The sequence below is a fragment of the Ailuropoda melanoleuca genome, chromosome 1 (genome assembly GCF_002007445.2).
Source record: "Ailuropoda melanoleuca isolate Jingjing chromosome 1, ASM200744v2, whole genome shotgun sequence".
In the NCBI taxonomy this organism is placed as follows: Eukaryota; Metazoa; Chordata; class Mammalia; order Carnivora; family Ursidae; genus Ailuropoda; species Ailuropoda melanoleuca.
In genome coordinates this window covers 123,037,916-123,055,959 of record NC_048218.1, presented here as the reverse complement: position 1 = coordinate 123,055,959, position 18,044 = coordinate 123,037,916, and the positions used below count along the sequence as shown (strand labels likewise).

General features: G+C 38.5%; 1 protein-coding gene across 5 annotated transcripts in view; it reads right to left on the bottom strand.

Moving 5' to 3' along the window:
* LOC100464472 (T cell receptor gamma constant 2) overlaps nt 1–18,044 on the bottom strand; it is a 41,638-nt gene that overhangs the window by 9,850 nt on the left and 13,744 nt on the right. For 2 of the 5 annotated variants that reach the window (XR_004627028.1, XR_004627029.1), the window contains exons 3-6: nt 9,128–9,184; nt 4,361–4,690; nt 2,252–2,377; nt 465–746 (exon numbers count right to left, since the gene is read on the bottom strand). Coding sequence is in view for 3 of the 5 variants with exons in the window: in XM_034665907.1 (XP_034521798.1) it covers nt 2,252–2,377; nt 4,361–4,690; nt 9,128–9,185 (514 nt within the window). In the remaining 2 variants the exon portion in view is untranslated. Of the gene's footprint in view, nt 1–464; nt 747–2,251; nt 2,378–4,360; nt 4,691–9,127; nt 9,186–18,044 lie in introns of all 5 variants that reach the window. The other 3 variants (XM_034665897.1, XM_034665907.1, XM_034665916.1) reach the window with 3 other exon arrangements.

Sequence of the window (18,044 nt, the reverse complement as noted above, 5' to 3'; positions counted from 1 at the left end):
TGCATTTGTCTCTGGAATTATTAAGGAGACTGTGCTAGGGGTTAGGCACAAGAGCCCTTTAAGCAGTTTGTATTTTAAAAGGCCTCTTTCCCTGGTTTCCCTCAGTCTCAGGCATTTGTGGGCTGTGTTTATATCTCAAAGACATGATAAGGTGTATAACCTTTAAGGACAGAGAAAGAAAGAAAGTTCCTCCAAGAAGGACTTTTCTTTCCTAAAGGTCATCATTTATAAGCCCCTTTCCATAAATAGGAGAAGTTTGGGGAAGGGTAAAGGAATAGGGGAACTTTGAATTGCCTCAAGACCTGCGTTTCTCTAACAAAATAAAAATTATTTAAAAAAAAAAACCACACACACACACAAAAGACCTGCGTTTCTCGTTCTATTAAGATATTTCATACGGTTGCTCTCAGTTACTCAAAGCCTTGGATTTACATGAAATGACAACATACGTTGATCCAACCTACCCAAGCTCACGAGCCTCAATGTGCGTCCTTCCCTCTGGGTGCATAGTTTTAACTTCAAGGATTTCTGGCAGATGGAATAATATCCATGTTCCCAGGATTCCCAAAGAAGGTGCAAAGGATATCACCCTCCCGAGATCCAGAGTCACTCGCAGTGAGAGCCAAAGGAAGAACCAACAAGCCGCACGTCCTCGGCAGACAGAACGCTAAGAGCAGTCATGCGGGATGCCACCAGCAGGAAGACAATAGCCATCTCTGCCAGAGAAATGATCAGTAGCAATGGATCTGGATTTGGAAAGGATGGGACAAGGTGAAATTTTATTCTCCTCTCTGGACCAGGCACTGCGGACAGAGATTCAGAAGGAGCTGATTCCTCTGAGGGTTTCCACCCATCCCTGGCTTCTGTCAGTTTTTTCAGGACCCCTTCTGCAGGCCCTGGAATTTACCAGAATTTCCACTTGGCTGTTTAAGAGAACAATGTGCTGGTTTGCCAGAAACCACACAGTTTCATCAACTCTGGGAGGGGCTCATTTGGGGGCCGTACTATGGAAGTAGATATGAGGGTGTCTGTAAGGCCATGACCTTGGAAGACTTCTGTTTCCACTTCAGACTAGAACGAGAGCTCCAAGGAGCAAAGAGGGGAGCAGGGGAGTTCCATCAGTCTTAGAGTCTTTTGTTTTAGATTCCTCTTCCACGGTTAATTTTTCATTAGCCTTTTGCAATAAGTCTTTCCATGAAACAACCTTGGAATATTTAACCTTTTGGAGACTTCTGTTTAATTGGAGAACCCTTGCTTTTAAGTGCACTTCTTAACGATCTTGTCTAATTGGGAAGTTCCCTGTTGTGGCCATTATATCTAGGTTGTCATTGCCCTGAGGTCTGGCAACAGTTTGCTTGGACACTCGCCTCAAATAGAGTTAACCCACACCCCAGTCCCACCATATCTGGCCGCAAGTGAGTTGTACCCCATATTTCTCTCCAGCATTATTTTGGGTTCTTCAACCCAATGGTTACCAAGCCAGTTCCCAAGGACATTTAGCAAACTTGATTTTGCAATTTTGCTAGGTATATGTCATCTGGGAATATAGTTCTTTGATGAAAAATAAACACGTTTACCAGACAGTTTTGTGCTTGACCCTATAGAATGTAAGGATCCCATTAGCTAAGACATGGGCTTCTCAGAGCCAAACTAACCCCTAAAAGGGATGTGTCATGGAATTGGGGACTGTGTGTGTTTTAGTGTGGCTCCTTGCACAGAAGTTTTCTTAAGGTTGATACATGACCTAGTGCTGATCCAACGCATTTCCTGACCAACTCGTACTATCGGGAGTGTTCTTGAAATAGCAAATGATCTTACAGCCTCTAAATGCTTGACTTGTGCCCACCAATTTTTGTGGCTTTTTCCACCTTCCTCTGTTAGCAGTAGCTTCATATACATGAATAAAGACAAACAATTATGTGCACATTAGTGTATGGACAGTAAGAGATGTTACTGTGTTCTGGCTGCAAGAAGATTGCGTGCACCACCAACAATTCTAGCAACTTGCTGAAATTTCTACCTGGGACTTTGATCTAAAAGGTTAGGGGCTTGGCTCTGGGTAGGCTTTTGGCTTCTGCCCCTTCAGTTGTCTCTGTGTAAATATGCCAGATCGACGGGGCTCCAAAGCTTCTAGCTCAGCTTAACACTGACATAACACTCTGCCAGCCGAAGCTGACCTGCCCTGTAAAGCAAAGCCAATTAGATTAGGATTCGAGCACAAAGAGAATGGAGCTTAGAACCAAGCACTCACCCACAGCCCTTGGAACAGGAGAGAAAGATCCTGAACTCGAAGGGCTCACAGTTACCACGTCTGTGTTTTGCTTTGTCTCTGAATGCCCCCTGGAGTCTGCTTCGGATTCCATTGCTGCCACCAAATCTGTTAAAGAACAGAAATTCAACAAAGTAAATGTTAAAGATCTAATAGCTCTATTAATTGATCAATTTATGAATCACACCACATCCCATTATCAAATAGAGGGGAGCTCCAAAGGACTTCATGAAAGGAAAAGGTTTTAACAATAGGGAGTGAAAAAAAAGGAAATAATTAGCAAAGAATCCATTGTTTTAAGCTAGGTCACCCTCCCAAGGGGAAAAAAGGGGTCAATCAGGAAACCTTGGGGGCTGACCAGGATATCTCCATGTTGACTGGTTAAAGGTTACTCTTTTGGGGGATTGAAACTGCACTTGGGTTAGGTATTAAGTCTTGGTTTAGTGACTTGGGGCCATAAGGTCAATGTTGCCCTTATTGGTCTGTGGGGTTTTTTTAACACTCCAAGAACACAAAGGCTTACTTCAGAAATTCAGACTTGTATATAGAAAGTTCTTCACACATCTTGTTATGCGCTTGTTCCCCACTGCTTAAAAAGTTCTTGCAAACCACAGGGAAAGTACAAACTGGTTCCTTCTGAGGGGCCCTTTGTGGCCTTGGTCTTGATGTTAATGCCAGGATTTAACTTCTGAGTCTAGTGAGTTACTGCATCACAGCGGCCCAGGGCACATCCTGCTGTCTGCCCACACTGTCTAAATATGACCAGCGTCTACACCAATGGGGCTCCTTTGGGTCACCATGCCTGAATCACGAGTGACCCAGAGTGGTTGGGAAAAGTATATTCTCTCTTCTGTAGGGCTCCTCCTTGGGACAGTAGTGTGTCCTGCATCCCTTCCAGGCCTGGCACACACTAGGACCGCAATAGTGTTTGCTGAGCCGCATTTACCAGTGGTAAGAAAGCCATTCCTTGTGTAGAATGGAAGAATGTTTGTACATATTAGCCTCACCCAATCTTTATTTACCAAATTTCACCTTATGGTGGTATATAAAATTCAAATCTAAAAACTCAAGACCATACTATAACCTCAGTAGCCAAATTACTATTTCTGGTTGAGCTGTGATCCGGGTCCATCAAATGAACCGCATTTTGTCCCCTGTAACTCATTGTCTACGGGTTATACTTTCAGTAGAGCAAGATTGAAGTGAGAAGGACTTTGACTACTGAGTAGAACATTGTGGAAAGATGTATAATTGTTCTTATTTCCCGATCAAGTAAAATCATCAAAAGCGGACTCTCTGAGCATTTATTATGTGCAAGGTTGCTAGGTGCTTTCCTGTGTATTATTTCATTTAATCCATGAAACGATTATAAAAAACATCACTGTGACATTAATATTTTGGATGATGAAACTGAGGTGAGAAAGGCTAAGTGAATTATTCTTTTTCTTCTTCTCTGTATGTCCAAAGCCCATACTATTTTTTATTTTTATTTTTCTAAGATTTTAGTTATTTATTTGTCAGAGAGAGGGAGAGCACAAGAAGGGAGAACGGCAGGTAGAAGGAGAAGGAGGCTCCCTGCAGAGCACGGAGTCCGGTGAAGGACTCGATCCCAGAAGCCTGGGATCATGACCTAAGCTGAAGGCAGATGCTTAACCGACTGAGCCACCCAGGCATCCTAAAGCCCCTACTATTTTTTTAAAGATTAATTAATTAATTAATTTATTTATTTATTTATTTAGAGAGACAGCATGATCCCACTCGGGGGACAGGGTAGAGGGATAGAAACTCAAGCAGACTCCGTGCTGAGCACCAAGCCCAAAACTGGGCTTGATCTCATAAACCTGAGATCATGACCTGAGCTGAATGAAGAGTCAGAGGCTCAACCATCTGAGCCATCCAGGCACCCCCAAAGCCCATACAATTTGAATTCTATGAGTAAAAAGCAGTACGTTTATGCTACCATTAGAGGCAACAGCATTAAAGAAAAAATTTCTAATTGCTTGTTTTCATTAATACTTGACAGAAAAAGTAGGGGTTTCCCTTTAAAACAAAGAGTTCTGGGAGGTTATATTCATGTTTATATGCACATACCTTTGTCTATTGAAGGAAAAAGAATCTCTTGATCAACCCCCTTTTTATTTTTATCATGTTTGACGATACATTTGTGTTCTTTATCCAACGACGCTTCAGTCAAGGTCAGCCAACTGAATTTCATGTACGTGTCCTCAGTCTTCACGGTGTCTCCCTGCTGGGATGTCAGAACTGTTTTGCCATCCTTTTCTTTCCAATCTATCTTGATAACATCAGGGAAAAAATCCTCAAGAAGACAAAGATATGTTCCAGCCTTCTGGACTTTTATTTCAGCAATTGAAGGAAAAAAAATTGTGGGCTTGGGGGATATGTCTTCATCAGGGCTTTTATCTGTGGGAGAAAATAGAATAACAATTAAAATGTAATTAGAGAAACACAGACATTGTGTGGTTTGGAATCACCCAGCACATAGTAAAAGGAAAGAAAGATGTCCATGGAATTAGTGCCTACCATGGCCTTTCATCCACAGTGGATTATGAGGTGCTTATTTTCTTAGTTTCCATGGGAAAGGAAGTTCTAGAAGTTATGTACTTCCCCAAAGTCACAGCTATTAAGGGAAAAGGCCTGAATCAAAACGTGGAATATTTTTACACAATACACAGTCACTTGTTTGAATGGGAATCTATTGAGTTGACCTTTTAGTTACAAATATGGATCCCATGCCCACCTCTGAGTACTAGAATTCTATTCTCCTTGATTTCTGATTTTATAGAACATCTCCTTCTCACATCTGAACAATGCCAGGATTTTGAGTAGGGCAATGTTTAATGCTGCACCTCCAAATTATTTACAAGCCTTAAATTTAGAAACAAAATGGACAGAGTTCCAAAACTTCTATTTTAAAAAACTTACTGATTATTTTCAGAAAATGTTCTTATAATAACCTAATCAAGTAAGCAGTGGTCGGAATTTTGTTTTGCTTCAGGAAAGGTTCACTAAAAGTATATTTTACCCTGGAATTTCATTTGAAGTTGAATTTTGACTAAGAAGACACCATATTTGACACTTGGCATCTCCCTTCAAATCTGAATCTGCCCTACAAGCCTGCTGAACTTGTTGTAGAACCCTTCAATTTTCTTTCATTTAACCTGCTGAATAAAGTCATATCTAATGGTGTCATGTTAACAGTCATCGTCCAGAGTTTCTTGTAAACATAATGTCAAATTATATAATGAAGCATCATGGTTTTCAAGGGCATGTCACTTGAAGGCTGGAATATTCCTTGGTTGTACATTTATTATTAATTAATAATTTAAATTATAAATGTAGAACCCTTTCCAATTTGAGTTTCAACTGAAACACAAATGCTTTACTGATTTTCTCTTTTAACTAGTTTGGAGTTAGAATAATAATTTCATGGGCAACTTCCTATGAAAAGAAGAATTGGATTTCTCTGTTGAAAAGAAAGGAAAAAAAATTCTCCAGAATTTTTGCCTATGCACCAAAGCTCCTAATTTTTATACTAAATGAGTAAGCAAACAATGATGAGTATTTTAATTCATGGTGTAAATAGGTATTAGGTCATAATGTACTCGTTTTAATTTTGTACGTCTTCCTTATAGTGCCAATAGTATTTTACTGATTGTAATTGTAAGACACTGTATATTTCCTCAACTATGTATTTTGTTTTTAATTTTAAAAGCATGTTATATAAAGCAAGATTTATTTTTCAAAGTACATGGTATTTACATAATTTTTGCCTCTAGTCAATACATTAGAGAATTTAGTTTTCATCTTAAAAAGTTTGGTTTTTGATAGGAATACTTCTGATTCATCATAGTAAAGAACTTGAAAACCAAATTTCTGGATGGTAAGACACTATATTTACCTCCTGTCAGTTTTCCTTAGCTAGATTCCTGAAGTTTCATTCTTTTCAGGATAGTGGGAATCTTGAACTTCCATAACCATCTCAATGTGATAGTTAACTGAGCATTAGTGTTCTTGATTATATATGGTCAGTGCCTATGTTTTACATAATCAAATTACATAGTTTTTCTTTCAGCATTCTTTTTTTTTTTTTAATTTTTATTTACTTATTTTAGAGAGAGACAGAGTGGGGGGGTGTGGGAAGAGTAAGAGGGAGTGAAAATACAGAGCAGACACCACGTTCAACCTGGAGCCTAACATGGGGTTCAGGGCTGGATCCCACAAACCTCAGATCATAACCAGATGCTTAACCAAATGGGTCACCCAGGTGCCCCTCAACATTCTTTATTAAACTTATTAAGAGTGTTTCTTATGGCCACAATCACTTGATGTATAAAATAGAAACCAGTTTACAAAATAAATTAATTTTTCCAATATGTTTATATATATTCATAATAAAAAAATTTTTCAGGTTAATTTCCTGAGTTGTATATATTTGATGACTATGAAGCAGTGTGAAACTATATGAACTAACCAAATGCAATCACATATTCAATTAAGTATGGTATTTCAAAACGGCATATTAATATTGTTTCAAAATTCCTCTATTTTATTCTTCTCATTCATCTTTTATTAAATAAATAATTAAAGCTATTTCATATGTAAATATGAATTTCAAATTTATGACATTTTAAAGTATATTTAAAAGTACTAATTGTACCTCTAACCGTATTTCCAAGTATATTCTAAATAAAATTTCAAATTTTAATTGTTTTTCTACTAAATACCAGTATGAAGCCCAAACTTGGTATTAGACATGATATCAATTAAGACAAAGGATTAAGATTTAAGTACATAGGACAACTACAAAAATACAAAAACACCTGACATTTTAACGTCATTTTTGTGCCAAGTGATGGAAAAGTCCATTAAACAAATACCTCTAAATTCAAGGGGTTTCTTTTAACATTTTTCAAAGATTTTATTTATTCATTTGAGAGAGAGAGAGAGAGCGAAGGAGAGAGAAAGAGAGAGAGAGAGACAAAGAGGATGAGCAGGGGGCAGGGGGAGGCAGAGGGAGAGGAGAAGCAGACACACAGCTGAGCAGGGAAACGATGTGGGGACGCAATTCCAGGACCCTGGGATCATGACCTGAGCTGAAGGCAGAGCCTTTTTTTTTTTAAATAATAATTTTTTATTATGTTATGTTAGTCACCATACAGTATATCCTTAGTTTTTGATGTAATGTTCCATGATTCATTACTTGCATATAACACCCAGCACACCATGTAATATGTGCCCAGACCCTTGACCGACTGAGCACCCAGGTGACCCAAGAAGTTATAAAATATTACAAGTGAATATGTGAGGAGTGCCTGGATGGCTCAGTCTGTTAAGCATCTGCTTTTGGCTCAGGTCATGATCTCAGGGTGCCGGGGTGCCTGGGGCACCCTGCTCAGTGGGAAGTCTGTTTCCCCCTCTGCCCATCCCCTCAGCGCCTACACGGGCTCTCTCACTCTATCTCTCAAATAAATAAAAAATAATACCTTTTTTTTTTTTAAAGTGAATATTTGACTTGAGGTAATGCTTCCTACATTCTACTCATTTTTAGAAACATGTAACAGTGAGTCTTAGAAATTGAAATTACTCTGCAAATCCTGACCAATCGTTCTAAAGTGACCTGTAAACTAGATCTTAATTAATGCATTTTTTTCTGTACTCCTGATTTAAAAACAACTCCACTAGGTGATAATTTGATTTTGTTGAACTGACTTTGTTAATGAATTACCAAGTCCCAACCTAAGCGGTAGCTATTTCCATATTTAATTTCATTTAGTTCCACGGCACCCACTTGAGATGGTTGTTGCATCGACAGAATGAATGGATGGAGATATAGCAATGTTAACAGAATAAGTGTCATTATAAATTTTTAATATTTTATTTTTTCTCTTTTCCGATTTTTCCTTAATGGGGATATATTATTTTTATACTGGTAAGAAAGCAATAACCAGTGAATCAAAATTTATTTGCTGAAGGATGATTATACCGAAAGTGATAGATCCAGAATCACGGTCCACATTATTCTCTGCACCTCACTCTCCTAAAAATTTCTTTTCAACCTCGTGAATTACATCTGTGTCACCGTTATTTAATTACATTGTTAGAATTTATATTGCAGTCAGTTGGAAAAAAGGGGACTAGAAAGTTGCTTTTCAATTTATGGACTCATCTGTGCCTATGATCACAACCAGAAAGACACCAAAATATATCATTTCTTTCATTTTCCAATGTTTTACCAGCCTTGTGAAAACTCCTTGAAAACATTTATTTGCCTAGATCCTATAGGCTAGAAGCATCCCTGTGAGATGTTCTCCCTCATCCAGGCAAAATTTTATCTCTAAGTCTACTGAAGGACGGACAAATTCAGTAGACTGCAATTGGAAAAAAACAAATCCAGCTTATGACATTCTTGGATACGTTTGTGCTGTTAAATATGTCGATACTTAATACAAATAGCCTTCAGACAAAATGGCAAGTTTACCAATTTTTTTGTTCATTCTTTTTCCATTGGTTATTTTTGGAATCAAATAAATAAGATACGCAAATTTATTTACAAATCTTTCAACACAGAAATCCTGAAGGAACCTCACATCTCCACCCCTCAGGGAACCCCTGTTGCTCTAGCTGGTTAGCTCTTTTTTAATTTCCTCCATGAGAACTCAGGCAGCAACTACCCCCTAAGACTGGGACAGAGTCAACTACTTCTCCAATGATCCCGCTGCTATTTATGACCACTGTGACCAAATCCTGAGCCAGAATTCTGAGCCAGCACCAACACCTAGCCTGTCAACACCTGCCTCCCCTCCCTCCCTTATAAGGAAGAAATAAATAATATTTTACCTGTAACCCTGAGCATTGTGCCAGGACCAAACACTTTGGTTTTCTTCCAGTTCTTCCACTGTCTGAAAAGCTTTTACAGAAATCTCCCTTTGTACCTCTTTAAAATTATGCCCATATTTTTTCAATACTTATATAAATATATAAAAATCAGTCTTGCTAACATTAAACAAAGATGAATCTCAAGCAAAGTCGCATTAGATACGAACAGAGTCAAGAACGGATGAACTGACCCCTCTCTGCCTGGTCAGCTTGGCTCTGTCTTCCATCTCACTCACACACATTGGAGAATCTGATTTTACCTTTCCTCATCATTTTCCTGATCCTTCCAAATCTTTTTTCTTAAACAGTCTTCATGTGGCCAAAAGCATGAGGTCCAATCAAACCACCATCTAGAACATGTATCCACTAGGCTACAAGCATGTAAGTGTTGGGACTGTGTCTTGGGCACCATTTAACTCTAGCGTCCAGCATAGAAACTGTCCTTCAGTAACTATTTGCTGAGACAATAAATGAACAAACAAGGATGTAAAGCTATGCTGACAGCCTCTTTGCATGGCCACTGGAACAGAAATGGTTTACTGAGCTCACAAATTCCATTAAACTGGATCATCTCTGGGCAATATCACAGGAGTCACAATAGCACAAATTCTGACCAGTCTCAGCCTACCCACTAAGAAGCTAGAATAAAAAGAATATGTTTCCCAGAGTCCATAGTCTCTCAGGAGGGGGTGGGGGAATGGGATAGGCTGGTGATGGGTATTAAGGAGGGCACATATTACATGGAGCACTGGGTGTTACACGCAAGTAATGAATCATGGACCTTTACATCGAAAACTAGGGATGTACTGCATGGTGACTAACATAACATAAAAAAAAGAATATGTTGATTTATTGATGTTCTATAGTCATCCACTGTAAGTGTTAAATTTTTTGCACTGCACTTAAAGATGAGATCGAAAGCAATCACAGTTTTTTCAGGTTATTAGAGAAAGGAGCACAATTGACTAATCAAGGAGCAGTGTTAATACCACAGCTAATTCATCAAAATGCTTCTCACTTAAAGAGCATCCACAAAAAAAACATCTTGAACCTACGCAAATAGTTCACAGACACGGTCACAGAAATATTTTAATTTCAAGCCTGCATCTATACTTTTGTGTGTATATTGTCTAGAAGTAGAATTTCAATCTGCTTGCAAATAGGCCAGTGAAAAAACTCTTTACCAAGTAGTTTTGTTTCCATACATGGTGACCAGTAGCTGCGTAATTGTTCTCAAAATGCTGAGGTGATCCTACATTGTGTTTTTTAAAAGCATCTATCAGTTTTTCATTCACAGGATCTAAAAAGAACAAAGTCACTTACCAGGAGGAGTTACTATGAGCCTAGTTCCTTCTGCAAATACCTTGATCCAGCCTGGTTAGAGGTTCTCACACTGGTTAGAGCCTCTACAAAAATGCCAGCCTTCTCCTGAGCTTCATGGCAGGACCAGCAGGTAGAAACCTTGTACTGGCAATTTGATCTTCTGTGGTCATTGAAAGTCCTTGAATATAGGCTTCATGGCATCTGATATTTTATACACTTTTCTCACAATAATTGACCCAAATGTCTGTTTTGATGGAGGCAGTAATCACAGAAAAGTGTTGATAGAAAATGGAGACAATGAGAACAAATGAAAGAAAGAAAGAAAGAAAGAAAGAAAGAAAGAAAGAAAGAAAGAAAAAAGAAAGAAAGAAAGAAAGAAAGAAAGAAAGAAAGAAAGAAAGAAAGAAATGAAAGGGAATGAGAGAGAGAGAGAAGAAAGGGAGAAAGAGAGAGGATAAAAGAAAGAAAAAGAAGAGATAGTGATCAAGTGGTAAACGAACTACTTTTCTAAATTACCAGAATCAATGTTCAGAGAATTAACAGGTTTTGATTCCCAGGTGTTGAGGTGTGTGAAACTGCTCAGAGATGCATCAAAGGAAAAGCCCTTCTGTTCTCATGAACACCAGGCCTGCTGTTTCAGCAATTTGGGACTGTATTTCTGAAAGAGGATATGCCTCAGTAACCGAAAAATTGAACATGCCAACAGAAATATACTTGAAAAATGTGAACAATGGTCTCTATTTTTTTAGTAAGCCACTTTTACCATTTGGAAACACTAATCCTTACCAGGCAAAGGAAAATGAGAAAATAATTTCCTTGATGAGAATATTTCCCTGGAACGAAAAGAAATTAATAGAATTCTATCTCCCCTAGAAAAATAGATCTCTTATTAAAACTCAAATTGGGAAATAAACCCAGTTCTCTGATATGTTGAATGAAGAAGCCTCTTGGAAGCTATTCTGTGATCTTCAGAAATGCATCTATAGCTTGCCTCTGTGGATAACTAGCTTTGGACAAGGCATTTGCCATCCTTGGGTTCCCACGTCCCATTTGCTCTGTGGGCATTGGGCTATGAATGTCCATAGGGCCTTTCCTGTTCCAGCAGCTTATGAACCTGTGACGAAGAGCAGGAAAGGGTCTGCTGTGGTTGCTCAAGTGAGAAAGGAGTTGAGGGTTAGTAATGGAGAAGGTTTTCCTACAAGTCCTTTCTGACTTTGTGACATTGTGAGATGCCAGCAGGCACGATAGCAGGTGGTTTTAACATCAGACTTGGGGACATTAAGGATTATCAGGAAAAAGACTACATTTCCAATCTCTGTCTGAGCAGGAATTGGGCTGGTATTGCTTGTAATCTTGCATGAACCATCCAGGATTCATTTCAGCAGCTCTTCTTTTTGTTGGTACCACTGCACACTGGCCTTCTCCAGGGAAACCTTACAGAGAAATCAGAGGCACTTGAACAACTTGACAGTGGGCATAAAAACACTGAATAGACAAAAAAGGAATATAAGGACCCAGCAAACCCAAGCCGAAAACACCTGTCCATCCAGGGGGTTGGCATTGCCCCTGGCTAGTAAGAATTTTCTCCAAGAGAGGGCATGCATCAGGACTGGGGAGGCGGTAGCAGCCCTGTTCTTCAGAGACCAGGACAGGAGAGGAAGGTTTGCTTTAGAACCAAGGAAAGACCTTCTCAGTAAGATGTCTCAGTGTTATTTTATTATCTCCTGGTGTAAAGAACTCACAGATCCCAGAGGACCTCACCAACACACCCATGTTATAGTAATTCATTGTTATCTTTCTTCTGGGGGCCACACCTTCACAGTTTTCCTTTAGGTTTTGCTTCAAACACACCTATCATTGAGCTCTTTTTCTCTCTAAGTTTTGTGGGTTTTTTTGGTTTTTTTTAAATATTTTTTATTATATTATGTTAGTCACCACACAGTACATCCCCGGTTTTTGATGTAAAGTTCGATGATTCATTAGTTGCATATAACACCCAGTGCACCATGCAATACGTGCCCTCCTTACTACCCATCACCAGCCTATCCCATTCCCCCACCCACCTCCCCTCTGAAGCCCTCAGTTTGTTTCTCAGAGTCCATAGTCTCTCATGCTTCATTCCCCCTTCTGATTACTCCCCCTTTGGATTTCTCACCATATTTGGCTAGAGTGTGGGGAACTATAAGGCTATCATGAAAATTGGAAGAAAAGACTTACTACTATGAGATAATAATCCCACAACTTTATGAAGAAATATATACATTTTATAGATCAGTAGTTTGAAGAAAGTTCACATATTTGGGGGAATGCTAACAATTGCTGTAGTTTTTGCTTTCGATGCTATGATGTTATTATACTCTGCTGTGAATGAAGAAAAATCTTGGAGGAAAAAAATCCTTTGTGTTATTACCCTGGACTCTTTTCCTATTCACAATTCTTAGCTTTTCAAAATGAAGCAAACCTTACTGTTGTTTGGAGGACAATGTAAGGTGTAACTTAAAGAGTCCCTGAGTTGCTGTGTTAGCTGAGATGGCTCAGTGAAGCAGCTTAGTTGTGATGGGAAAGGACACTGATATGTTGACCCTGTGCTAGACTGTCCTCTACGGAACCTCCTTCCGTCCCCAGCAACCCTATGAAAAAGGTTATGTAACTTGCTTGGATGGTGCTGTCAGTTAAGTGGCTAAGCAGGTATTCAAACCTAGTTCTCTATCACTCCAAAGGCCTTGTACTTTCCATCATTCATTCATTCATTCGTTGTGAGTCAGCATACCATTTTGCACACTGGTACAGCTTCCTTCCAAGGAAACTTCTTACAGATGGAGAAGCAGAGAAAATTCACACTTTCAGAAGCCAGTCTTGTCCCCAGAGAGGTAAGTATAGAAGATAAAGTGACCTTGGATCACGTGGGCTTGGGTTAGGTAGTCAGGGATTAGACTGGATTTGAAGTTTATTATTTCTATGCTATCAGGGTTGAAACTTGTTGTTGTCAGAGTTGAGACACTTAAAAATCCTCTAAGTCTACTTTGTCTTTGTCTCTTCACTTGTCTTTGAGTCTTCTCCTTGTTCTGCTCCCCAGAGAGAGTCTGTCTTTTGAAGCGCTCTTATCTCTATTCCACTGTTAATTTTATTTAAGGTTTGCCAGCATGGCAGTGAAAGGTCAGGAATGGAGACATTCTCTGGTATTGTTATTAAGTCTCAATTTTAAGAAGATGCAGTGAAAGTGGGTCTTAAGGATGTGGCCTCACAAGTGTTCCTGCCTCCAGAGGCGGAGCATTTTCAATCCTCGTTCCCCTCCCCCAGGTACAGGAGGTTCCCACCTACTTCAGGCCAAAGTTTTGATGCCCATCCTTCTGCAGATGTATACCTGTTACTTTTGGACACAGGGGAGATGTTCTGGGCAAGGTTTCAGTGGCTGCCTCCTTTGCCTTCCCTCAGCTGCAGCAGGATTCCACCAGCACCTTCCCCTGCAAGGAAGCCACTTGTTTCTACAGCGGTGATGGGCTAGATTAGGTCTGGGTGGATTTAGCAGTAGCTGTTGTTCCCCTCCTGTAGGGGAACTGGGAAGCTGTCTCTGGATTGTCCTTGATCTTCCCTGCAAGAATTTTGTGTGGTGTTGGAGAAGAAGCTTAAAAGGTGCTGGAAAATACCCTCTGTATGTTTCCAAGGGGTCACACTCTCCGGCCAGTATACTGAGCTCTTATTATTTCATTAACAGATTGTACTTTAATTTTGAGACCAAGTGAACGTGTTTGACAGTATCTGTCCAAGGTGAACAAAGGCTCACCTCCTGTTTCTCCCTACAAGTGCTTGTCTGTCTCCAGTTTTTATATAAATCACATACCCTGCAACATTGGTTCTCTGATGGACTCAAATAAATTATTAAATTTCATTTTTTTTTAAAGATTTTATTTATTTATTCGACAGAGATAGAGACAGCCAGAGAGAGAGGGAACACAAGCAGGGGTAGTGGGAGAGGAAGAAGCAGGCTCATAGCTGAAGAGCCTGATGTGGGGCTCGATCCCAGAACGCCGGGATCACGCCCTGAGCCGAAGGCAGACGCTTAACCGCTGTGCCACCCAGGCGCCCCTCATTTCTGCTTTTATGGATATTATTGTAAAATTCAGCTGTGCTATTTCCAGCTCTTTACATCTCTGAGCACATGTGAGTCCTCTGCCATTAGTTTTTGTTTTTGTATTTTCCTTACATGAAAATTCTACCAAAAACTGAAGAAAAGTAAATGTCAGGTGACTACTGCCTAAATTCTACTAGTTCTCTATCCCATTCTTTAATCGGGTTTCTTTTCTTACTATTGAGTAGTGATATTTCTCTCAATACTCTGAACACCAGTCCTTTCCCTGATTTGTTTTTTGAAAATATGTTCTTCTAATCTGTGGCTTTCCCTTCCATTTTCCTGACATTTCCATTTTCCTTGTTTTTTCAGTCTTGCAAGAACAGAAATGCTAGTTTTAGGAAGTGTAGTTTATCAAATATTTCTTTTGTGATCTTGCTTTTGGTGTCTTATATGAGCAATCTTTGCCTAACCCAAGGTCACAAAGGTCTTCTGTATTTTTATCCAGAACTTTTATTTTTTAGGTAATTCATTTACGACCTAGAAAACATTTTTAGTTAGTTTGTATATACGATGTTTGGTATCAATTGCGTTGTTCTTGTTTTGTTTTGTTTTTTTCACATAGATGAACAATTGTTCCAATACCATTTGTTGAAAAGTCTGTTTTTTGTTCGTTGGATTTCCTTAGCAACGTGTTAGAAGTTAGTTAACCACTTATGTGTTGCCCTAGTTCTGAGTTCTTTTCCTCTTATCTACACATCTATGAATTCACCAGTACTCCACTGTCTTGATCATTGAGGCTTAATATTAAGTGTTAAAACTCTTTAAAACTGTGTTGGCAATGGTATGTCCTTTACCCTTCCATATGAATTTCACAACCAGTTTATTGATTTCTATGGAAATTCCTCCTGGGATTTTCACTGGGGTTACATTGAATCTACTTACTCTTTTGGGGAACTTTTGACATCTTAAATGTATTGAGGCTTCCAATCTATGAGCAAGGTATACCTCCCCATTTATTTAGTTCTTCTTCAACTTCTGTCATTAAAGTTTTATTGTTTTAGGCATACAAATCCTTTGTATTTTTGGAAAATTTTTCGCTAAGCATCTTAAAGTTTTTTGATATTGTACTTGTTGCTATTATAAATGGTACTATTTTTAAATTTAAATTTCCAATTGTGGATTGTTGGTATATAATTTACAATTGATTTTGCATCTCACATCTATTTTACAGTGTATAGTCTTCCATTGCGCCATGTGCCATCATTTATTCGACCAATCTTTTATGTCTGGATATTTATGTAATTTCATATTTAGCAGTTACCCAATAAATACCTTTGTGCATATATATTTACATAGTGTTAAAATTGTGCCTTCAGAGTAAATTTCTGAAAGTATTTTTGCTAGGTTGGAAAGTAAATGCATATTAACATTTATTAGATATTTCTAAATCCCCCCACGAAATGGTTGTATTTTGCACCCTTATCAGAAATGTATGAGTGCCTGTTTTCTCTCACAGTTTTACCAACAGAGAGTATTGTCAAACTTACATTCTTGCCAGTATTATGAGTGAAATATCGCATCTCAGTGGTTTTAATTGAACTTTAACCTCTTATAAGTGAAGTTCATCAACTCTGTATAATTTTAAGATCTATTTGTATATTTCTTTTCATGAGTAGGTTTTTCATGTCTTTTGTCATTTTCCTATAGGATATTTTAAATGTTTTACTCCATTTTTAAAATGTATTTTTATTTTGGGGATAGTTGACCTTTACAAGCTGTAAAGGTTGTAAATATTTCCTTGGGGTTTGTCATTTGTCCTTTGATTTAACCCATGCTGCTTTTTGTCGTGCAAATTTTGTTTTCATTTTCATTGAGTAAACTTTACCAGTATTTTCTCTTTTTTACATCTTGAATTTTAGGTATAGTTATAAACTCATTCCCTTACACAGGAAGGGCTGTCAAATTTTTTCTGCAGGGCCAGATAACAAATATTTTATTTAGGCTTTTGGCCTTACATCTCTGTTGTGATTCATTACCTTTCCTATTGTAGCTCAAAAGCAGTCATAGACAGTTAGGAAATGCATAGGCGTGGCTGTGTCCCCGGAATGTCAACGGTAGGCGTTCTATTAGAAATGTCTGAAAAGAGAAGTTTTCTTTTCTCACTTATTTCTATTACTTAAAATAAGAAAGAAGGGGCGCCTGGGTGGCACAGCGGTTAAGCGTCTGCCTTCGGCTCAGGGCGTGATCCCATCGTTATGTGATCGAGCCCCACATCAGGCTCCTCCGCTATGAGCCTGCTTCTTACTCTCCCACTCCCCCTGCTTGTGTTCCCTCTCTCGCTGGCTGTCTCTATCTCTGTCGAATAAATAAATAAAATCTTAAAAAAAAATAAGAAAGAAAAGAAAAGAAAAGGTTATGGTTTCTGTTTCAAACGTTGCTATATTATGTTCACATATGCCATAATCAACCATATAAACAATGTAAAACGTTAAGTATAGTGAGCATTAGACATGTTCCAAGCACTTTTAAGAAGTTTATATGTATTATTTAATTTACTCCTCTCAACAGTTTCTCCAGGTAAACATAATTGTATTTTCCATTTTAAATGAGGAAATTGAATTAAAAATATGTTTAGCAATTTATCCAGAGTAAGAAAGTTAATGCGGGGAGGATGGATATGTAACAAAGGTTCACCGAGGAAACACAGAGAAATAGGGAAACATAAAATAAAAATAAATATAACTCTCAGTACGTCATTCTAAGGAGTAATTGACAAACGTGTTCTGAAGAGGGCCAAATGGTCAAATTATGGGCTTTGTGGGTCACTCTTGCAACTCTCAACTCTGTCTCTGTAGTACAAAGCAGCTACAGGCAATTTGTAAGCATACATTCAAGATTGTGTTTCAATAAGACTTTATTTACAAAATTGTGGCTTGCCTGGCATGGGCATAGTTAGTGAAATCCTTGGTCCATGGTAACTACTGTCGCCATTATGGTTAATTGTAGCTTTTTAGCTTTTATTTTTTCAGGGAGTTATAAAGTAGTCATAGTATTAGATGGGAGAATATAAATATATAACCATTTTAAGTGTCATATATACAGTTATATTTTGCATTCTTACATAAACAATCTTATTACTAAAAGTAAAAAAAAATATTGACTTCAGGAGTGCTGAAAATACTGACTTCACCTTTGGCCCTCCATCTTGTTCAAGTCCTCTCGTGGGGTGACAGGTTTTCAGCCCCGTGGAGCTTAATATTCACATTTTAGAAATGTCCACCAAGGCCCAAATCTGAGGAAATTTGCTCTGTCCCTTAGTAAATTTTTAAGCTTTACACATAATTCTTCTAAAGACAGGTTATTGATGGCTACATAGTATCTTGTCACTTCAATGCCACATGGGTAAGGCCGTCCTTTCCCTCCTGTTCATAGTGTTTCAAGGTTGTTGTGTGTCGAAAAGTCAGGGCGGCCCCATCTCCTCGT